The sequence below is a fragment of the Dama dama genome, chromosome 30, assembly GCF_033118175.1.
Source record: "Dama dama isolate Ldn47 chromosome 30, ASM3311817v1, whole genome shotgun sequence".
NCBI lineage: Eukaryota > Metazoa > Chordata > Mammalia > Artiodactyla > Cervidae > Dama > Dama dama.
Window position 1 is genome coordinate 26,449,780 of NC_083710.1, and position 23,661 is coordinate 26,473,440.

Sequence of the window (23,661 nt, forward strand, 5' to 3'; positions counted from 1 at the left end):
AGTATGAAGTTTGGAGAGTTTGGATGCAGCAGGGAGCCTGGAAAAAGGACATGAAAAATATCCAATAATCCTTGAGCCAAGACTTAAAGGATGAAAAGGGTTTTTCTTGGCAGAGGGAACTTGATTACTTCATGATGAAGTCTGGGAGTAAATATTGGAACTTTGACTTAGTCTTTCCCACTTCAATTTTTTTTTATTATAGCATTCATTACTATTTTCCACACACAAATCCTCCCACAGAAGGGTCAGGATAACATGGGTACATTAAAATCTAGCAATCTCATGTCAATCACTCCCAATGTGATTGTGGCAGTCACTCCCAATAGAATCACTGCAATTAGAATTTAAAAGTGAGAAACTTGTAAGGTACAAAAGGAGTCTTGAAGGTGGAGCCACCACTTGGCTCTGCTTAATCCCTGGGTGACTTTGAGGACAGAACTTCATAGTTTCTGCTTCCTCGTCCATACGTTGTCAATGGAAATAATCCCATCTTGACTGCCTTGCAGGCTGCCATGGAAGTTTAAATGAAAGTACATGAAAACACATTTTAATCCGTGACATGTTCTTCAGATATGAAGTGTCCTCAAGAACATCCAGCATACACAGCAAATACTTAATACTTTTTCAAAGATAAACTTTTCACTTTGGAATACTTGGAAATGTGCAGAAAATTTGCAAGAATAAGAGCGAGTATTCCCTTATACCCTTTCTCCAGTTTCAGCTTCCCCTAAGATGTTTTCATCTTTCATACTGTGGTACATCAGTCAAAACTAAGAAAACCACACTGGCATCTTACTATTGACTAAACTCCAGATTTCATCTGGGTTTCATCAGTCTTCCTGTGGGTGTCCTTTTTCTGTTTCACAATCCCAGCCAGGAGACCACATTGCATTTAGTCATCCTGTCTCATCAGGATCCCCTGATATGTGATTGTGTCTCAGCCTCTCCCCATGTTTTTCCTGACCTTGACAGTTGTGAGGAGTGTTGATCTGGTATTTTGTAGAATGACCCCCAGCATGCTTTAGTCGAATGTGATTCAACTGGAGTAATGGGTTTTGGGCAAGAATGCCATGATGTGAAGTGTGCTCTGGTCATCTCATATCAGGGGTCCACACATGGCCAGTGATGTTCATCTATTAATAGGTCACCTGGTTAAGATGTTGGTCTGTCAGACTTCTCCACTGGGAAGTTACTAGTTTTTCCTTTCCATGGTTTATTCTTTGCGAGTCATTGAGTCCACCTATTCTCCAGGGAGTGGAGGAGAGGATAAGTTCCACCTTCTGGGTGGGGGTGGGTGGTGTATACATGCATTATCTAGAATCCTTTTGTAAGGAAACTTCATATTTTTTAAACCACCAAATTAACAGAAATGATACCGATTGATGTGAGGTTCCTTGTTTATGCCCTGCTTACTTAACCTATGGCAAGAGTGTTAAGATTAGCCTTTCAGCCAACAGCAGAGAATGGGTGTAAGAGTGAAGGGTCCCTAAAAACCAGGAAATCCTCAAACCAGAGAATAGTTTCATGTTAAGAGTTTATGTTTGATTTCAGGCAGTTCCGTTATCAGGGAGTAATTTCCTAAAGTGCAAACCATATTCCTAGGTCACCACAAGATGGCGCTAGTGAGTAACAACGCCGTTGTTCTAGCTAAGGGTCTTGGCTAAAAAAAAGCTCGCTGTACACTGAAGCATCCTACTCTACCCATTACTTCAATTCTGCCCTGGAAGGATATTTTTAATTAGCAACCGAAATAACATTTATTTGGTTTCTGAAAACTGATCAAGATAAAGCAGTGTCTGGGGGTTTCTACATCAATTCTAAAGTCTGAAGTGGGTTTCAGTGGGAATAACTTTTTCTTGGGTTTATACGCAGGTATCTATCTTTATTTTCACAATGGTCAGTAAAGTGAAGCATTAGAAGATTATTGATATTATTGCAAACTAGTATGCTTTGTTTTGTCCACAAAGGCCATTAATTTTTATTAGCTAGAATTGATATAAATCAGTGAGGGCCATACCACTTAGGAGCTGATGTTATTTAATAAGGACTTTGGGAATGTATGGGGCTTCCCTCATAGCTCAGCTGGTAAAGAATCCGCCTGCAATGCAGGAGACCCCGGTTTGATTCCTGGGTTGGGAAGATCCACTGGAGAAGGGATAGGCTACCCACTCCAGTATTCTTGGGTTTCCCTTGTGGCTCAGCTGGTAAAGAATCCACCTGCAATGTGGGAAACCTGGGTTCAATCCCTGGGTTGGGAAGATCCACTGGACAAGGGAACAGCTATCTGCTCCAATATTCTGGCCTGGAGAATTCCGTGGACTGTATAGTCCAGTTCAGTTCAGTTCAGTTGCTCAGTCGTGTCCGACTCTTTGCGGACATGTCCTGGCGTGCTGGGGTTCATGGGGTCGCAAAGAGTTGGCCTCCCTGTCCATCACCAACTCCCGGAGTCCACCCAAACCCAAGTCGGTGATGCCATCCAACCGTCTCATCCTCTGTGGTCCCCTTCTCCTCCTGCCCTCAATCTTTCCCAGCATCAGGGTCTTTTCAAATGAGTCAGCTCTTCCAAGCAGGTGGCCAAAGTATTGGAGTTTCAGCTTCAGCATCAGTCCTTCCAATGAATATTCAGGACTGATATCCTTTAGGATGGACTGGGATAGTCCATGGGGTCGCAAAGAGTAGGACTGAGTGACTTTGACTTCACTTCACTCACTGGGACTGTATTAAGGTGCCTTACCTACAGACCCCAACTTTTATGTATATACCCCTGCTAACTGGATTATGGAGATAGATTCAGAGATACTGTGCTTAGTCGCTCAGTCGTGTCGGACTCTTTGTGACCCCATGGACTGTAGCCTGCTAGGCTCCTCTGTCCATGGGGATTCTTCAGGTAAGAATACTGGAGAGGGTTGCCATGACCTCCTCCAGGGAGATTCAGAGATAGGAAAGGGAAAAAAAGAAAGGATGGGTTATGGTGTAGACAGAGTCGGAATTAATTAGAGAAAATAAAATAGATCCACAGAATTTAGCTTTGGGGGACTTCACCCTTGGCTTTCTTGAGCTCAGAATAAACACAAATTTCTTTCTTCCTCAAAGTTCAATATTTGTTAATTTGATGTATAGAAGTGTCAAAGAATATTTCCGTTGGAAAACTTTTCCTGGTTACCATTTTGTATAACACTGTATATTTTGATACTTTTATTTGTATGGAAAAATTGGTCAAAATTTGTCTTCTCTCTTAAAAAATAATCATGGGAAACACCAGATTGCATATTGATTTTTTTAAAGATCTCTTTAATTTTATCATCTTAAGAGAATAAGTCAGAACTTTTTATAGATTTGAATGTGTGGGATTATTTGCTGCTAAATAAATTCTAAGTTAGTAGAAGAGCAATCTTCCTAAAATAATAGCTACCATTTGTTAAGCAGTTTACTATGTGCCTGGCAGTGTGATCATTACATATGTGTTTTCATTTAGTCTGTAGAATAACGCTATGGGAAGATACACACTCCATTTTACAGATGAGCAAATGGAGTTTTAGAGAGGCTAAATGACTGACTTTAAGTGGTTGAGCCCAGAATCTGCTGCTCTCAACCCCAACAGGCTTTCTTTCCATCGGAGGTATTTCTATGGCTAAATCAAATTCAGATCAGTCCTGTCATGGTGGCAGCAAGTCATTATGTTTCATCTTATCCTTGCATTTACCTTTATTGTACATCAACACTTAATCCAAGAAACTGGAAAATACCAAGATCAAAAGAAAAAAAAAAAAAGATAACTTTTCTCTTCGGTATTAAACAAGAGAAGTGGGACTTCCCTGGTGTCCAGTGGCTAAGAATCTGTGCTTCCACTACCAGGGGGCCCAGGTTCAATCCCTGACTGGGGAACCAAGATCCCACATGCTGCATGATGTGGCATGCATAATAAATAAACCAAGAAAAGCACTTGAATTTAGATTCATTATACTGTTATGACCCCTAACAGAGTCTTAGTCTTTGCATGCCCTTGGCAAACTAATTGCACCCTTAAATTCATCTCAGAAGGATAGGTCAAACTTTTACTGTAGGGTTGAACATGCTGGATTTTCTTATTGTTGTAACTGAAAGAATCTAAGATGGCAGAGGAAAAATTCTGCAGAACCTGGCTAGGGAAAAACAAGCAATTCAACATAGATGGTTTGGATTAATTTATTACATTGGGATGCTTGATGGCAGATTGGCCTATCACTCTCCAGCACTAATTAGTATATGAGACTTGTCATTAAGCCTGTAGGTTCTTTTTGTCTAAAAAGTACAAGAATCAAACATTGGGAAAAAGTTAAGTGCGTGCTCAGTCATTAAGTCGTGTCCAACTCTCTTGTGACTCCATGGGATGCAGCTCACCCAGGCTGTTCTGTCCATGGGATTTCCCAGGCAAGAATACTCAAATGGACTGCCATTTCCTACTCCAGGAGATCTTCCCGACCCAGGGATCAAACCCACATCTGTGGCATTAGGAGGCAGATTCTTTACCATTGCGAAACCTGGGAAGCCCTGAGAAAAAGTTGTTGTTGTTCAGGTGCTAAGTCATGTCTGAGTCTTTGCAACCCCACGGACTGCAGTGTGCCGGCTCCCCTGTCCTTCACTGTCTCCTGGGGTTTACTCAGACTCATGTCCATTGAGTTGGTGATGCCATCCAACCATCTCATCCTCTGTCACCCCTTCTCCTCCTCCTAAAAAGTTAATCCACAGCAAAATGGTGCATCTTTCCATCCCTGTTGCTGCTGGGGTCAGCTGAACCCTCAAAAACTTGATATCATGTAGTTGTAGCATTCACAGAACAGCAGGGAATTGCCTGATCATGGCCTGATTGGTTGTTGGTAATCGTACCATCTGTCTCTTTAAAGAACCGAGCAGTTTTTGGAGGACAGAACAATCAGAGTAGGTCTATCACTCTTACTGTTACTTGTCCAAGGTCAAACAACAATTTAGCAGCTAAGCCCAGCCCAGAGCTGGGTGTTCCTGACTACTTTCCTGTATTTAGATCTCCTTTTTTGATGCATCTCCCTTTTCTGTCTCTTTACAGACAAAAATGAAGATTAGGAAGCGCCCATCAAAAACCGGATGTTTATTCTTTGTCTGCTCTGTTTAACAGACTTGGAGGCTCTTTTGAAACAAAGAAACCCGGTCTTTCCTCTTTCAATACACCATAATTATTTGTTTTCTAAGCAATAGCCAAGTTCAAATAAGACTTGCAATACTTTTGGATCAAAAGCAAGTCATAAACAAAACCTTAACTTTTTGAAGTAAACACATTACACATAATTTCTGACTGAGTATCATGACCATGGAAGAAATAATAGGCATGTATGTAAAAACAGAAGTAAAAGAAGAAGAAACAATGTAATTGACAGAGAGTTCATAGCAAGGACAGAACGTGGGTCTCTCTTGGCTAATGACATTTTTAGCATAACTGCACTAAATCAAGTTTTGCTCCCATATTCACGTGTTAGGAGAAGAGACTGGGTATGAATCAGTTATTAACAGAATAGTCACACAGTTAGGATGAAATTTTACATTCACCCTTATACCTAGGGGGAAAAAAAAATATTGAAGGTCCTTTTTGCTGCGTTTCTGCCACTAGGAGGCTTCTGGTATAAAGAAACAAATATATAGCGTTCAAAAAAAAAAAAGAACACACTCATGTTAATCCAAGCACTACCATTAATTCAAGCTCTACCACTAACTAATACAAATAAGTTAATTGATTCATTTCATCTCAGGCAAGTGGTCAGATGCAATGGTGACTAGCACTATGAGGTAAAGCCATGGCCTTATTCAAATGGGTTGTAAGAGAACTAATATCTGAGTCATAGTATGATCAAGACCCTGACTCTGAATTTAAACTCAGGTCTTTGACTCCCCCACATAGTGTTCATTTGACCACTAAACACTGTGGGTTTTGATTATGATGGTCAGAAGCTGGCTCTATCTCCTTCTGGAAAACATACATATTTTGACAGCAGTGTATTGGTGTATTCTATTTATTCTTTCTCAAACCAGTAATAATGTGGGCTTTTTCTTTTATACTTTGGCTCAAAGAGTTTCTAATAGGCCGTGGAACTTTATGTTTTTAAAGAAGTGCCTTTTGAAACATCATCTAATAAAGTATTTTGAACAAGTTTATTTTATCCTCTTAAATAGTATACTGAGGTTTGAGCCAGTGAACATCTGAAGAAGGTGCAACTTCCAATCCCCTTAGCAAGAGAATCTTTTTTTTTAATTGGGTCGGGGGGAGAGGGTTATTTAGTGCTTGTGTTGTGGTCATCCCCAGAGGATGAGCAGCAGGGACACAGAGGGGAAGAGAGGAGTGCTCAAACAACACGGAGGACAGAGACTTGCGTTTCCAAGGCAAGACAGGTGCTAAGCAGTTCAGAAGAGTTAGAGGTGTAGGAAGGAGCAACTGAAGGACAGTACAGAAAGAGGGACCCACCTGGCCTTGAAGATGGCTGTATGTAGAATTCTCCAAGGAGAAGCAGCTCCCGTGAGATGCCCCATGGCAGGGGCCTCTGGTGTTCCATTCTAGGTGGTCTAACCTTCCACCCTGATCTTTCTCTAAGCCTCTTAAAAATCTGTCACCTGATGTAGTCTTACTTGGGAAATAAAGAAAAAGAGGTCTTTTACCACTTGGGGTCTAACGCGAGAATCCCAGGGTAAGGCAGGGATGAGACCCACAACTTAGTGAGACGAGACTCGAGTTTCTCCAGGGGGTTTGCAAAAATGTAGGAGACTCACTGGAAATGAATTTGAGCTACTACAGAAGTGCTAAAGAATGTTGACTCTAGGAGAATGGAAAAGGAAAAAACTCTAGTATAGGGGTCCCCAACCTCCAGGATCTAATGCCTGATGATCTGCGGAAGCGCTGATGTAATGATGATAGAAATAAAGTACACAATAAATGTAATGCTCTTGAATCATGCCCAAGACATTTCCCCACCACCACCATCTGGGGAAAAGTTGTCTTCCACTTAGCTGGTCCCTGGTGCCAAAAATGTTGGGGATCGCCAGTTGCTCAAGAACTTCAGACCAAACCTGGGTTGCTTTCTACAACATTCCTGACACAGATCTGCAATTTGGGTGGACACTGATGGTGGAGTTCACAGGTTTTTGAAGTGCATGTTCCACTTCAGAGGACAACTCTTATCCTTCCTTACTCTGACCTGAAATTCTCTTCTTCATTGGTAGTTCTCTCCAGTGCGTTAGGCTTAGTTATTCTGTTTCCGAAAGCTCCTTCAACTGATAATTGGCTTCCACTCTTAATTAAACATTTTAATTACATAAGTAAACCAGGTTATTTGAAGAAAGATTAGGGAATACAGAAAAACCAAAAGAAAAATATATCACTCAATCTTCCCACACTTTAATTTTAATAATTGGTGAGTAACAGCTTATTTCAATTACATAGTAAAATTTTTACACGCCCCAATCAAGGAGTGGCTGATTTGGCTAAGAGAGTTCTAGATAGCTAAAGACTGCACATCCTAAATTTGAAATTTTTACTACATGAAATATTTCCAAAGCAGATGGTATAATTTAATGCCTTTAAGAAACACATAGAAATGTATAATATAAAATTGCTTTTGTAATACATATATTTTTAAAAATACAGAGCACTGAGGGAGGAACTCTTGTCATTGCTCTAGTTTCAGAGGGGTGGTGTAGATAAAAGATGAATTTTTAAAAACTGTTTATTTATGACGATAGCCCACCAGGCTTCTCTGTCTACGGGATTCTCCAAGTAAGAATACTAGAGTGGGTAGCCTTTCCCTCCTCCAGGGAATCTTCTTGACCCAGGGATCAAACCTGGGTCTCCCGCATCGCAGGCATATTCTTTTTTTTTTTCACTGCCTGAACCACCAGAGAAGCCCTTAAAAAAAAAAAAAAAAAAAAAAAAAAACAAAGAAAGAAGTGTATAATGTAGACTTTCTTGATAATACGATATCAGTTTTATCAGTTGACCTAGTGAATGTGTTTTTGACATTCTGTGGACGTGAACGCACTCACACCCTCGTGGTAGCGACTAAGTCAGGGGATCCCTCACCAGACAAGGCAGGGATCCTGTATCTGCGCCTTCAAAGTAAAAGACAGTGTAGCTCTTTACCTTCTCTCCCTGGAAATAAAGCAAAACAGAACAAAAACCCAGAGACACGACACCTACCTTCTCCGTTTGCCGGTCTCCCCCTCTCTATATCTCCTTCCCCTCCTCTTCCTCTTTCTCTCTCCTCTCCCCAGCTCTGCCATCACCACTTTGAATGTCTATACGTGCCGACATGGTGACGTTGTCCACAGCTCGAAATTCTATTTCTGTTCTTATATCTTCTGCTTCTCATCACTTTACCCATACTTTTTTGCTTTTAAGACAGACATTGATCTTTCAGAGACGTAACTAGCAAAAAAGCATTCTCTTTTCATCCACCCTTTCACTTTAATTGGCGACTCAATCCAGCACAGCATTTAAGATACATTCGTTGGCCTTCTGAGGCAGTGGAAACTGCTGAAAATTCACTTCTCTCTTTTCTCCTTGACCCCTATTAGTAAAGACCTGGTGTTGCTGGCGTGTGTGTGTGCGTGCGCTAAGTCGCTTCAGTCCTGTCCAACTCTGTGTGACCCTATGAACCGTAACCCGCCAGGCTCCTCTGTCCTCGGGATTTTTCCAGGCAAGAATATTGGAGTGGGTTGCCATGCCCTCCTCCAGGGGATCTTCCCAACCCAGAGATGGAACCCATGTCTCTTACATCTCTTGGCAGGTGGGTTTTTTAACCACTAGCACCCCCTGGGAAGCCCAACAAAATAGTAATATTTAACTAATATTGAAACGTGGTGCATGCATTCAGTTTGTGATAATTCTTTTTTAACTTCTGTTTTTATTGGAGTCTAATTGCTTTACCATTGTGGGTTAGTTTCTGCTGCACAACAGAGTGAATCAGCTACACATACACACATACCCCCTCCCTCTTGAGCCCCCCTCCCCCCTGCCCCCCAACCCACCCCACCCTCTAGGTCATCACGGAGCACTGACCTATGCTCCCGTGCTTCACGTTCCGTTTGTGATGCTTTTCCTGGGATCAGTAAATAACACTTCTTCCCCAACTGCAATCCGAACAAACTGAGGGAGCAAGAAAGAAGTAGATGGAGACCAAAATACCACAATTATTACTGGTAATGGCTAAAGTGGAGGATGTGGTTTAGTGAGTGGCGAGGGGCCTGCTAACGGAGCCCAGAGCTGGCAGACTCGCCCACTTTCTGCATCCTGGCCACGTGGACCAGAGAGGGCCGGCCTCCCGTGTGGGAGATTCGCCCACAAGAGAGGAGCAGCCCTGACCACACCCACTGGATGGGGGGCGGTGGAAGGCGGAATTAAATTTCTCCTGGGGAAAACCAGGAAACTGGTGAAGAAGACTTTTCACGCTCCCATTTCACATGGCTGTAATATGAAATTATTTCCTTTAGAAAAATCAGTGCTTGTTAACCCCTCTCAGTATTTTAATATCAAATCCAGCATGTCAGTTTGGCTTTCCTCTGTTGTTGTTTAGTCGCCAAGTCTTGTCTGACTCTTTGTGGTCTCATGGACTGTAGCCTGCCAGGCTCCTCTGTTGGCAGGAATTTTCCAGGTAAGAATACAGGAGCAGGTTGCAATTTCCTTCTTCAGGGGATCCTCCCAACCCAGGGATCAAATCTGCGTCTCCTGCATTGGCAGGCAGGTTCTTTACCTCTGAGCCACCTAGGAAGCCATTGTTCTCTTAGACCATTGTATTAGTATAGTCAGCATATTAGTATGCAATGCATCTTATTTTGGTGAAGGGGGGTGGGATTTAAGATCTTTAAATACAATAGAACAGATCTTTGTGAATTCTCTTAGAAGTTATGACTGACTGGTAGATATTATTATCTACACATACACAAAATTTTTATCTCTTTCTATGAAGCTCATTATATTCTTCTTTCTACATATTCTGGGAAAATTTTTTAAAAGTTTGAAAACATGGTTGTAACACTGAAAAAGCCTAAGATGATTTTTTGATACTAGAAGAAAAAAGAAGCATGATTTAAAAGTAGCAAAAGCGTAACACTGATTCAGTATTAAGCATAATTATGCCCGGCTTTCAAATGCATATTGGGTCATGTAGCAAAAATATATATATAATGTATTATGGACATTTCCCATTTTGATGGTTTAATGTGAAGTGTCTGCTATGTTAAATGTGATTTAACACTTCACATTTTTTTCTTCTTATGAATAAGTTATTGATTTAAAATTTGTATGCTCCTTTAATTCATAAAAGAATAATCTAGAGAAATTATATGGCACTTTATATTTCCAAAGTAATTCACAAACTTTAAATGAATAATGCAGACAGCACCCCAGGGATCAGGCCACAGACTGTATGCATCTTATTTCCATGAGAGCTCCTGGGGAATATGGCCAGACAAATCACTATGTTTAGAAATTGTACGTAATGAGACATGTGCAGTTTCCACAGGGAAGAGGGGTCTTGAGTCTATCAAATGCATGAAAAAAAAGTTCCTGGAAAATGAAATAGGAAAGTATTGGCCACATGGACCAGAGAGGGCAGGGCTCCTGTGTGGGAGATCCACCCATGAGAGAGGAGCAGCTCTGTTCCTCTTAAAGTAAGGATGCTTACTTTAATAGGATGTTGGGCCAGCTATGGTAAATGTATGGATACAAACAGGAGACTAAGCATCCTACAAGCAATCCGTAATCTCATCCAGAGGTGACCTGAAATGGAGACCAGGAAACCTGAAAGGTCACTTGTCCCATGAGATTTTTTTATCCCCTATCAATAAGATGGACAGCATAGCAATACCTGCTTAAACCTGTTTTAAGAAGGCATTTATGAAGGGTAGAGATGCAGATGAAAAGAACAGACTGTGGACTTAGGGCCAGGGTTGGTGGGGAGGGGAAGGGAAAGGGGAGGGCGGGAAGAACTGGGAGCTTTAGGATTTGCATATATACACTACACGGGTGAAACAGACAGCTAGCGGGAAGGTGCTGAGAACACAGGGGGCTCAGCTCTGCGCGGGGATGGGGTGGGGTGGGTGTGGGGGGAGGGGATGTGTGTATACACACAGCTGATTCACTTCGTTGTGCAGCAGAAACAAACACAACATTGTAAAGCAATTATACTCCAATTAAAAATAAACTAAAAAAATAAAATGAATCAGAGATACAGCCTCCTGAATGAAAAAAAAAGCACTTTCCATTCAGGCTTGGATATGTTTTATTAGAACAAAATTTCAATAAAAGGTGGGCTTAATTTACAGGAAAAAAAAAAAAGATGGCATTCATGAAGGGAATGGGTAGCTTAGGAAGGAAGTGGCAAAAAGGAAGAACTTACCGTGGTCTCTATTTATTTTGGGCTTCCCAGGTGGCTCAGTGGTAAAGAACCTGTCTGCCAATGCTGGAAAAAGCCAGAGACATAGGCTTGATCCTTGGGTTGGGAAGATGCCCTGGAGAAGGAAATGGCAACCCACTCCAGTATTCTTGCCTGGAGAATCCCATGGACAGAGGAGCCTGGTAGGCTACAGTCCATTGGGTCGCAAAGAGTCGGATGTGACTGAGCACATTTTGTCAACTATCTGCAAAGCTCTTCCCATTTCTATCGTCAAGTTTTAAGGCGGGTCTGTGTCTCTAATCCATGCTATAGATGATGACTGCCCGCTGCAGCCACCAACTGCTGGAGAATGGACTCCCCCTTGACACCGTTCTGCCTTCTCTCTGTTCTGCCTGGTGTCTGGCTCTGACCCACTTTACTGTGGTTTTTGGCTCTTGCATGGCAAGCGAATAGGTAGTCTGGATATTCTAAGAAGTATTCTAATATTCCAGTAAGTACGTACCTGTATTCTAATATTCCAGTAAGTATGTACTGGTACTTATTGCTACTCCCAGATTTAAACAGAGAAGCGTTGTTGGTCTCACCCAAGAGAAGTCTGAGGATAATGCAGGAGCCTAAAAGTGATACTGTGGATCCAGACTCACTATTTGACTGCATCATTCTTAGTGCATGGGCTTGGTCCTCACGCTTGTCACCTCGTGGCTGAAAGGCGCCTGCTGCAAAGGTGTGCCACATCCATTTTCTAGGGCTGAGGAAAGAGGATGTGGCTGCGAGGGGCCCAGCATCCCTCCACTTTGCCTCTCCTTGGGTGGCACTGTCACATGAACCTCACACTTGAAGAGAGGCTGGGAGATGGAGATTTTAGCTTTCATTGTTTTGATGGGAGAGAAAGATACGGAAGAAGAGGGTTGGGAATAGGAACCATATCAGCCAAAATATACTGACTGCCACAAATGTGGAACCAAAGAAGTTCCTTTACAAACTTCCCTTGATGGTCAGAAGTGATGGATTCCATGGTGTTTCCTATATTTCACCATCACATTTCTTCCCTAATTTCACATAGCACACTTTCTCTGTTTAAAAGGAAAATACCCACTCTGTAGGCTGCACTAGGAAAGGAAAATCATCACAATAATATTGATTTGTTTATGAATTCCCTCAGTTAATGTTCAAGTTACCGAGTATCTATCTTCTATTGCCAAACACTGGGATACAACGTTGACTAATGTGTGGTTTTTTAATCATTGAACATATGTTTTCTCTGCACAGTGCTTTATCAATTAGAAATGCTTTCAGACACTAAAAAGCAGAAAATTCAAACAATAGTAACTTAAAACTATTAATAATCTATGACTCACTTCTAAAACATTCAAAAGGAGGTGTGTGGCTCCACAACTTTAGGGTGCTAGAACTGTATCTCTGTGATTCCCCTCATGGTTACAAGAAGGCTGCCATAGCTCTAAACATCTTATTCTTTAATAATGGTAGCCAAGATGGTGGATGAGCTGTTTCCTCATGCCTCCTTCTTTTAGCAAGAAATACAGTCTTCCCTAGGGGACACCTCAGCTGATTCATTATCTAGAATAGGGTCAGGTGTCCACCAAAAATATCTAGTGAATAAGGGAGAAGGTGAGTGAAAGTGAAAGTCGCTCAGTCGTGTCCAACTCTTTGCGACCCCATGGACTATACAGTCCACGGAATTCTCCAGGTCAGAATGGAGTGGGTAGCCTTTTCCTTCTTCAGGGGATCTTCCCAACCCAAGGGTTGAAGCCAGGTCTCCTGCATTGCAGGCAGATTCTTTACCAGCTGAGCTACCAGGGAAGCCCGAATAAGGGAGAGGGGACTGGGAGTCAATTTTGGGCACCCAACCAAGAGTGCTGTCACAGATGCTTTATAGTTTTCCACATATTTTTACATTCATGATCTCATCTTATGACTCAACAGGACTACCATCCAAACATACTAGAAGCTCAAGCCTGAAATAAGAGGTATGGGCAGCATCTGCTTTGTGAGAACTTCTGGCTGGAATGTAATTTAAAGATCCTTTGAAGGTGCAAATTTAATGAAAGGGTTTTAAAGATAATGCAGTCTGCCTATAAAGTAAGTATACAAGATCTCAAGGAGTAATTCAGATGATTTTGTAGTTTGGGATGATCATTACATGGTGGAATGAAATGTGAAATCAAGATACATGGATTCAAGGTTCAGCTTTGGGTAAGACACTGGAAGAATTCAGAGGCTCCGCTTCCTTATTTGTAAAATTATATAATTGAACAAAATTTTAGATAACCCCTAAACTTTTTCTCAAATATAAGATTAACTATATAATCATGATGTTAGAAGTCATGAAACGGAATCATCTATTTCTGACCTCTTTTTACAAATAAGAGAACTCAGGCTCAGAAAGGTCACTACTTGTCCAAATTGGTGGCTCAGATGGTAAGAATCTGCCTGCAATGCAGGAGACCGGGCTTTGATCCTTTGGCTGGGAAGACCCTCTGGAGAAGGGAATGGCAACCCGCTCCAGTATTCTTGCCTGGAGAATCCCATGGACAGAGGAGCCTGGTGGGTTCCAGTCCATGGGGGTCCCAAAGAGTTGGACACAGCTGAGCTAGTAACACAATCATTTCTAGGATAGAAATTTTTGAGTCCTAGTATAGAATACACTGTGCTTTCACAAGTAATTGATGCTATATCCTGACAGATTTTTTTTTTTTTTTTAATTCTCCTCTTCTATCTTCATTTTCATGTTAGGCAGAATCTCTTCAACAGTATTTACTCTGTTTTAATAGTTCAGATAATGAGATTTTTTGAAGTCCACCTTTTAGCCGTAAGGTCTCAGGCAAATTACTTAACCTCTCTGTAAAATAAAAATTGCACCTCCTACATACTTTTTTCCTTTTTATTTTGAGGACTAGACAAAATAATCTATCAAGGAGACTTAGGGGTGCTTCCTTGGTGGTCCAGTGGTTAGGACTCCTATCTTCCACTTCAGGGGGCCCAGGTTTGATCTTTGGCGGGGAAATTAAGATCTCATGTGGCAAGGCCAAAAAAAAAAGGACAGTGTAGGGACTGAGACACAGTAAGGACTTAATCTCAACAGGCTGTCTCAGTGCTTCAAACTCCAAATTGAGAAGAGCGTCCTGGACCAATATCCACAGCGGGAATGTGGAGGGTGAGTCCAAATGTCACTCTCATTATCTTGTCTTTATGGAGTCATACCTTTTACCTGCACATTATACAGATCTGAAGGCTCTGTGTTAAAAACTAGGTTAGGATACAGAACTGAAAGTCAGAGCAATCATTATCACACAGTCACTGAGCTCATTAACCAGCGACTTGTACAAAACAAACAAAAATAACTTAAATCAAGGCATTTCATCAGGAACTCCAATCAAGAATGGGCTGTGGGGGGAACAGGGAACAGTCTAACACTTTATTGAAACCGGCATTCTCAACCTCAGAACTATTGATATTTTGGGATGGATAATTCTGGGAGGCTGTCCTGTACCTGGTAGGGTATTTAGCTGCATCCCTGGCCTTTCTGCCCACCAGATATTAGCTGCATCACCCTGGCCATGATGATCACAAATATCTCCACACCTTGCAGACTACTCCCTGGGAGGGGTCATAATCTGCCTTCTTCTCTTGCTTGAGAACCATTGTAATAAAGCTTGATATGGAAGTGCATTTTCGTCTTTTTTTTTTTTTTGAGGGGGGAGAAGGTTCTCATCAATTTCATCATATTCTTAAAGCGGTCCATGACCTCATAAAGAGTGGGAACTAATTACACAAAACCTCTCAAATTAATAGTGTAAGCGTGCACATCTCCATCTGTAGTAGTAAAACAAAAATGTGCACCACCATGGCTAATTAAAATGGTGCAATTTGAAAATTTACTATGGAATCTATATCTATCCAGCGATTACTTTCAACTTTTGAAAAAGCATAAAAACTGTATGTGGGGAAGTAGCTACTTCACAAACTGCTATTCCCAGATGGCAGGTTTCTTAAAATACCGCCTTCAGCAAGGACTCCCACAGTCTGCTGAATGTGGCTCTCAACTTCCACTGGGGTTAGCGCTAAGGACAAACAAAAAAGACCTGACGTCCAGAGCGGGGATCAAAACCAGTGTTTTCTCGGTAAAGAAATTCAATGGAGGTATTGATTGCAAGAGTGATTGGACCGAAAGGTGGAAGAGAAGAGAGGGAGGGGAAGAGAGAGGAGAGAGAGAGAGACAGAAATAGAAAGGGGAGAGAGGACAGACGGGGAGAAACGCTTTGAAAGAGGTTCCCAGAGAGGAGGTCTCTTGGGAGAGGTTTGCTGGAATCTTCCCCTGCTTTTTTTCCCCTGGCTTGGCTGGAAAGGCGGCTGCCAGACGGAACCCCAGAGGGGGCTCTCTGCTCTCTGCCTCCCATTCCCACGCCCACACTGTCCTTGCTCACCCCCTTCCAAAGTGACCACATCCCAGGAAAACTCGAAAGGAATCACTGCATCAGTCTCTAGAGCCCTGCTCTCTATCTCCATCTCCTAAAGGCGGTCGGAAACCGGAGCTTAAACCCGAAACACCAGACTCAGGAGAGCAGCCAGGGAGCGTGTCTCAGCTCCCAGCCACCGCCCCCCCTCCCCACCCGCCCCGGGGAGCACCCCAGAGGACCAGCAACTTTCTCCCCCACTTCTCGGTCTGTCTGCCTCCATCCCACTCTCGGGTTGGAAGGAGTGACGGTGCGAGGAGGGCGGGAGGAGGCTCGGGGCCAGAGGGGTCGAGAGCCGCCCGGGTCGAGGAGGGTGAGGTGGGAGGGGACCCCGGCTCCAAGGGGCCGCGCCCCCCTCCCCGCCCCGCGCGCCGGGAAGGTCCCCGCCGGCCGCGCCCGGGCCGCGTCCGCTCCGGGTCCCGGCGGGCGCGAGGGGAGGGGACAGGCGAGAGGAGGGCCGGGCGGCGGAGGGGAGGAGGCGCTGCGTGCCTCGCCTGCCAAAGGCGGATCGGCTCCTCCGCCCGCGAGCCCCGGCGCCCCGCGCGCCGCCCCAGCGCTCCGCCCGAGCCGCCGCCGGAGAGCCGAAGGAGCGCGGGCTGCCCGGGCACGGCGCCGCGCGTCCTCCCGGAGACCTCCGCCCCCTGCCGGCCCCTGCGCGCCCCTCCCGCGGCCGGCCCCAGAGGCTCCGCGGCTGTCGGGGACCGCGGCGAAGAAGGAAGGACGGTCCGGCGCGCCGTGGATGCTCCGCCCGGGAGAGACAGCAAGTTGTGAGTGCGCCCCGGCCCCGGGAGGGAGGGCGGCCGCCGCCCGCCAGCCATGTGAGTCCAGCGCGCGGCTGCCCCGGGGCGCGGGCTCCGCGCCTTTCTCTCCGCGCCCCTCGTTCCCGGACGCCGGAGTTGGGCTGCCCCCGAGGCTCCGGACTTCCTGAGCTGGGCTCCCAGCCGGCTCGCCCGGCCCGCCGCGTCCGTCTGCCTCCGGGGCGGGGTGGGGGACCCCATCCTCACCTCCTCCCTCCGCGCGGGCCGGCTGGAAAATGCCCCTCTTCCCCTTTGGGGAGTTAAAGGATCGTTGTGTGTCTTCGGGGTGGGGGTGGGTGCGGCCGTTGCGGGGGGCTCGGCTGGCTAAGGGCTTGCCTGGTCTTACCCCGCTCCCCGGGGTGCCTGGCCCCAACTCGAGGTGAGGGCCCCCTCCCCACTCACCCAGTGACTCCCCCGTCTGCCCCAGCCTCAGGGCCCAAACAGACCAACTTCAGCGACTAATGCTGATGCTGACCGCTGTTGACAAGATTAAAAGAAAAAAAAAAAAAAGTAGCCGGAGCTCCCCTGGAGTGAATGACACAGGGGAGTGGAAAAGGGGCGGTGGGTGGAAAGCAAAGGGCAGGGGCGAGAGTTGGAAAGGAGAGGGGAGGATTTGAGATGGACTCTGAAAGCTGGAGTCCTGGGGATGGAACTGTGGGGTGCATGGACTCTGGGCTTCTGTGTTCTTCATGAAAAGTGGGAGAAGGGGTTCTAAAGGGAGAGCAGGATGCAAGTGAAACCCCTGGAAAGACCGGAAAGTATGGACTCTTTTTCAGATGAGACACAGTCATTCATTCAGTGGGAAAGATGGTTCCAATAATTTAATTAGAAGCAATTAATCAGAATTGCAGATATGAAAATGAGTCGTACACAGGCTTTCTTTTGTTGACACTAGAGAAGATAGCTGAGACTGAAGGCATTCCCAAACACTACTGAATAAGCGTGGCAAGACGCCTAAGAGTCCCAGCCACTCTGGATGCCTAGACAGTCTATAATTGTGAAAATGAGCCTAATTATTTTGTTCGGGCTCATGCAGAGAGTTAATGCACCTAAAGGAACACAGAAAAGTTGCTGCAAATTATGAGCGTGAACTTGCAAGCCAACTGAACAAACCATGCTATGGTTCATTTTATTATAACATTCAGAATTCTGTTTACCGCCAGTAAAAATGCTGCCTTCTTTTTAACGTGAGTATATGCAGTGAATTCACTGATTTGGCAAGCAGGAATAAGTCATGCATTTCTTTAAGTAAGTAGCTGTCTGAGTTAATTAGGGAATGTAAGAGATAAAGACGTGAAAAAGCTTTGAGCCAGTCTGACAAAATTTGAATTACGGAAAAGTTGATAGAATGGATTCTTCTCACTTTTGAACTATGGAGGTGTCTCTGAATGGGTGTTAATTGAAAGTTGCAGACCAACTGAGTCGGTCTTATCTTTTCTGTAAAGACATTTAACCTTTAATGTTATGGTTTTTCCAGGGACCAGCATCCTTACTGCAGAGAATGGGAAGCTGATGTCCAGTAAGACTGAAGATCCGTTCTGTTAGTAGCCGCTCTCCCATCACACAGCTGTGGATTACCCGCGGGGAGCCAGCGGTTTGACAGCCTTTACTCCTTCCTACAGCCCCGGAACAGTTACTTCGGGGCTCCCTGCCCTGTGAGGTGAAAGATGGCATCCAGTCTGACTTGCACCGGGGTCATCTGGGCTCTGCTCTCGTTTCTTTGTGCGGCCACCTCCTGCGTGGGGTTCTTCATGCCCTACTGGCTCTGGGGGTCACAGCTGGGCAAGCCCGTGTCCTTCGGTACTTTCCGGAGGTGCTCCTATCCCGTGCACGATGAGAGTCGGCAGATGATGGTGATGGTTGAGGAGTGTGGGCGCTACGCCTCTTTCCAGGGCATTCCCAGCGCCGAATGGAGGATCTGTACCATCGTGACCGGCCTGGGCTGTGGCCTGCTCCTCCTGGTGGCGCTCACCGCCCTCATGGGCTGCTGCGTGTCGGAGCTCATCTCCCGGACGGTGGGAAGAGTGGCCGGAGGAATTCAGTTTCTGGGGGGTAAGTGACTTCTCTCAACTTCACTTGTTTACGGGAATCCCGGAGCAATATTGAAAATTGTGTTCCAGCTGTCTACTGAGATTATGGTAATTGACACTTGGAATGCTAAGGAGACGTGGATATAGAGTGGCTTTGGGGACAGATTGCCAGAGTCAGAGATTCTTTACCGGAATTGCTGTATAAACATCAAGAGCTCTTAATTTCTGTATATCTGCAAACATGTACATCATTGGTCTGCTCAGTACCACCTCTGTGAGGCAGTAACATCTAGGTTGTTTATAATGTTGGAGGGGAGACAGTTTGGATTTTATAGCTACTGGCTCTTTACGATCAACAACCAGCAATTACAGTATCTGTGTCTTTCTGGAATCCTGAGATCTTAAGAGATGAAAACTTCACGAAAAGTAGAAAAGGTTTTTGATTCAACATTGTCATCATAAGCCTTTAATACTCTTTGGTGGATATAAAATTGAGCCTTGCCCCATCTTAAATTATATTTCTAAAGAAGTGATTACAGTTTTAAATGAGAGATCAGTTTTACGTGAACAATTATGAATTTCACTATGCCACAAAGATAGGCTTAATTACTTTGTTAGGACTGCTTTTGCTGTGAAGGAAAAAAAAAAGGGAATTTTTAGCAAGTGATGTGTGCTTGTTTCAAATGGACTGGCTAGTCTCACTAACACCAGAAAAGGTTTGATTTTTACTTGGGTTTCCTCCAACAAGTATTGCTTCAATATTTCTGGTCATATGGTTTTAATTATACTTTATTTATTTTCTGCTGTGCCTTTCACCTCCATTTTTCAACCTGACGGGCTGAACTTGTCTGATTTATAATCCGCCTTGGTGAAATATGACAACCTCTGCAGATAGTACAGAACACAGAGAAACAGGAAGCCAGGAAAACGTATAAAACATATTTGTAACTTCATCGCAAAGTAAGAGTCTGAGACCCGGCTCTTTCTTTGGGTACTCTCTTGCAGTCTTTTGTGAAAAATCCAAAAGAAGAAACAACACTACACATAGAGTCCCCAGATAGAGTCTACATATTGGAGACATCCCAACAGATGATTTCAGATTATCTAATATTAAACTTTCAAGTAACATTTTGAGTATGAAAATTCTTGTGCTGAAAATGCAAGGGGCCCAAAGTTTTGTGTTTGGAGTAAGAGATCCAGTTGTCTGCAGTTCTTTATTTCCTTACCAGTTGTAACTTTGTCCTCATCTATCTGTTCCCTCTGGTTTTGTGTCTCACTCTGCCCTAGGAGGTAATTGGGGGGCTTAACTGTCCTTTATTTACTGGTCAGCATTGAGCACAAGTCTTGCTTGTGATGTATAGATTCCTACAGAAGGACAGCACAGGAAAGCCATTAGGAAACAGAATGAGGTTTTTGCAGAGAGTGGAAATACAAATCCGGAGTTAAAAACTTGTTGATACCTCAGATTTGAAAAACAGGACTAATGCCAGGAATATTTAAAAGTTGTTTTTTTTTTCTTTAAGAATAAACTTTGACTTGCTGTTTGTGTTTCACTTGCCTCAGGAAAAATAGTTGGGCAGTTTCTTTTTCTCCTGGTAAATATTACTTTTCATTTTTTTCCTCTTCATTTTGGGGCAGAGGCTACTATTATTTCTGGCAGAACAGGAAAGTGCTTACGAAGAGGAATCAGTTTTTATTGATTACCTTTAAATGTCTAATGCAGGAAGGCAACAGGAAGTAAATCTGAGGCTCTTGAGATTTATGCTTCTCTCTCTAAGCTATCTATAGATTTGGGGGAATTATAAAGAGCTTAATGTTCTACTTTACAGAAAACTCAAGGGGAAAGACCATTGTAGAAGTTATGTATACTTTTAAAAGGTCTGTTTTTTCCCTTGTATGTGCTCTTCATGAACTCTGGCCTGTTAAGAGTTACTGACATTGAGCTGAGCATATAGGTTCTTATTAGCATATTTCAAATAGATTTCTCATATCCTGCAGAAAATAATTCTGAAATGTGAAACCTAAGAGGGCTTTTCTGATTTGAACCTTTTGAGGACCCGAGTAAGTAAGTATATCCCCACTACCCAAGATAGTCATCATTTTAGAATTAAAAAATAACTTGAGCTACAGAAAAGATTTTGAAAAGTTTGCCATTAATCACTGCCACTTTAGTGATAGACCAGTTGACCAAAAAAAGGCTTCAGAAAGAATTCTTCCTGTTCATTTCATACTTGTTCAAGTTTTTATGCATAAAAACTTGAGTGATAAATAATTTTATGAAAGTTTTCATAAAATGGGTTTCATAAAGACAGCACGATACCAAACCACTGAGTTCTGTGAGTTTAATCAATGTCTATGCTTTCAAAATACAGTCAACATTACAGGGCACTCTGCTAAAGGTGGATTCTCCTTCTAAAAATGATCCATGCAGAAAGGTTATGTTTAGCTGAAGTTAGGATTGCTCCAAAAACAACAGGAAGCAGGAGGATGGCTGGGTGCAGAAGCATCCGCTTAACCCTGCCTGCTGCGTCCAGAGTGTGCACATATGGTACAACGTCAGGCCATAAAACCCCTGCAGGACTTTGGGACTAGTTAAAGGACACAGTGTCAACGTCATTTTGAATTGTCTTGCTATGGTTGCTGAGAGGTTAAAATGTCACCTGCAGACGAGTGAAACAGCACAAAGTGGCACTGTGGGCCACAGACTTTTACCACCTATAAAGGAAGTACCCGAGGAGTCAACGGCTTCTGCCTTTCTCGCAGTAACTTGCTCATAAACTTTAATTGCCACCATCTCCAGCTTATATTTTAAGTCATGTCTTTGTCATAATTTTTAAAAACCAGCTTGGGTTGAGTTTTACCCTCAATTGAATTTTTAACGGGCACGTAGAAAGCCTTTGAAAAGTATCACGTCTAGTAAAAATGGTCACGTGCCGAAAGTGTAGTAATGGTGTTATGAGAAGATAGAGGTTGTAACGTTTTTACAACGTTTTGTTTGTGGAACACAAAATTATGTCCTTTGCGATACATCATTTGGAATGCAAAATTATGTCCTTTCCGATATGTCGTTAAGTACATTAATAGACTTTTTAAGGCTTAATACCAAACTTTTGACGTATGCATTAGAAAAATATCTTATTTACAGGCTCTGTAAATGAAGCATGTAAGAACACTGTAAAGACATATTAAGGCTATCTTAAGTTCAGATGAGCTGACTCATTTGAAGAGACCCTGATGCTGGGAAAGATTGAAGGAGAGAATAGAAGAGGGTGACAGAGGATGAGATGGTTGGATGGCGTCACCGACTCGATGGACATGAGTTTGAGTTGATGATGGACAGGGAGGCCTGGTGTGCTGCAGTCCATGGGGTTGCAAAGAGTCGGACGCGACTGAGCCACTGAACTGAAGTTCTGCCTTCTGGTGCTTATAATTGTCAGGGTCCGAATCTGTAGATTTTATCTTTGGAAATTACTGGTGTTATAATGAGAGGGCAGGGAAGAGTCCCAAACTGGCATTATTCCATATTTCGTTTGGATGCAAGTCGCACATATGTTTAAAATGAGTGTAGAATGCAAATCAGTAGTAAACAACTACCTTTCCAGTTGAGACACTGTTCTGTTCAGAGAAGCCAGGCGAGACCATCTCTTCAACAAATTTATGGTTAAGTGCCACTCACGACAGTAATGACGACAGAGTGCTTCTTGCCACAAACCCATCTCTGTGTTGAAAGCATCATGGCCTCTCTGGAGTCCCTCACTGTAGGCCTCCACCTGGACTTGTCTTTCATCCTTTGGGATGAAGGCTTCTGCTCCCCTTGCTCCACTTTAAACCTGATCTGACATACAATATGTCCCCCTATGCTTTCCTTCACATCCAGGTTCTCTGTCACGTGACAGCTGAGGAATAAGGTAAGTAAGTGTTGGTGTGTTAATGGGCATCGTGGGTTTTTAGTGACAGTGTCCTCACTGTAAGAAGTTGCTCTAATTTTTAAGAAATCCAGGCATTTCCTGGGCCATTTGGGGCAGCAGGCAGAGCTGTTCTTGCTCCTCTTTAAATTACACCTTAGAGATCATGAACTACTGTTTCCTTATTCCTCTAACCTTACGGTGTAAAGTCCAGGTGAGTTGCTTTGAACTCTGAGCCACTAAAAAGCCACTATACCCATAATGTCCAAATCTTCATTTCCTTCTTGTGGAGAAGAGTCTTTCTAAGAGAATCATCTGATTTTTAACTTAATTCCCTTTGTTGTCACCAGCTAACACAGTGATAGCTGATACTTCTGAGGTCAGGGTCTGTCTGGACTGGTTATCTTCACTAACACATTTGTTGCTGTTTAGTCGCTAAGCTGTGTCGGAGTCTTTGCAAACCCATGGACTCAGCACGCCAGGCTTCCCTGCCCTTCACTGTCTCTCGAGGTTTGTTCAAATTCATGTCCATTGAGTCAGTGATGCCATCCAATCATCTCATCCTCTGTTGCCCCCTTCTCCTGCCTCAATCTCTCCCAGCATCAGAATCTTTTCTAATGAGTCACTTCGTCGCATCAGGTGGCCAAGGTATTGGAGCTTCAACACCAGTCCTCCCAGTGACTATTCAGGGTTGATTTCCTTTAGGACTGACTGGTTTGATCTCCTTGCTGTCCAAGAGACGCTCAAGAGTCTTCTCCAGCACCACAGTTTGAAAACATCAATTATTTGGTGCTCAGCCTTCTTTATGGTTCAACTCTTGCATCCATACATGACTACTGGAAAAACCACACTAACTAAATGAAACTAAATCAAATCTCACTAACACAGTAGTAACTAAATGTCTCTAGATTTACATCTGCATAGATTTACAAATTGTCCCACTGCCTTGTAAAACATGTATTTTCGGTTATAAGAAAAACCAGCTGAGGCATGTGAATTCATAAGCATTTCAAAAGAAAAACTTAAAACACACACTAAAGACAGCTTTACCTCACTCTACAATA

At 43.6% G+C, this 23,661-nt stretch overlaps 1 protein-coding gene and 1 long non-coding RNA gene across 3 annotated transcripts in view; both read left to right on the forward strand.

Annotated features, from left to right (window-relative positions):
* Positions 1–6,036, forward strand: part of LOC133049473 (uncharacterized) — a 31,322-nt gene extending 25,286 nt beyond the window's left edge. Inside the window, exon 3 of the long non-coding RNA XR_009691330.1 lies at positions 5,063–6,036. This is a non-coding gene — a long non-coding RNA (uncharacterized LOC133049473). The remainder of the gene's footprint in view (positions 1–5,062) is intronic.
* A 10,445-nt stretch (positions 6,037–16,481) lies between these two features.
* The window catches only part of LHFPL6 (LHFPL tetraspan subfamily member 6), a 219,665-nt gene continuing 212,485 nt past the window's right edge, over positions 16,482–23,661 (forward strand). The window contains exons 1-2 of one of the 2 annotated variants that reach the window (XM_061133691.1): positions 16,482–16,632; positions 18,140–18,714. In XM_061133691.1, coding sequence (XP_060989674.1) covers positions 18,330–18,714 — 385 coding nt within the window. In that variant the 5' untranslated portion in view covers positions 16,482–16,632; positions 18,140–18,329. Of the gene's footprint in view, positions 16,684–18,139; positions 18,715–23,661 lie in introns of both variants that reach the window. The other variant, XM_061133690.1, reaches the window with a different exon arrangement.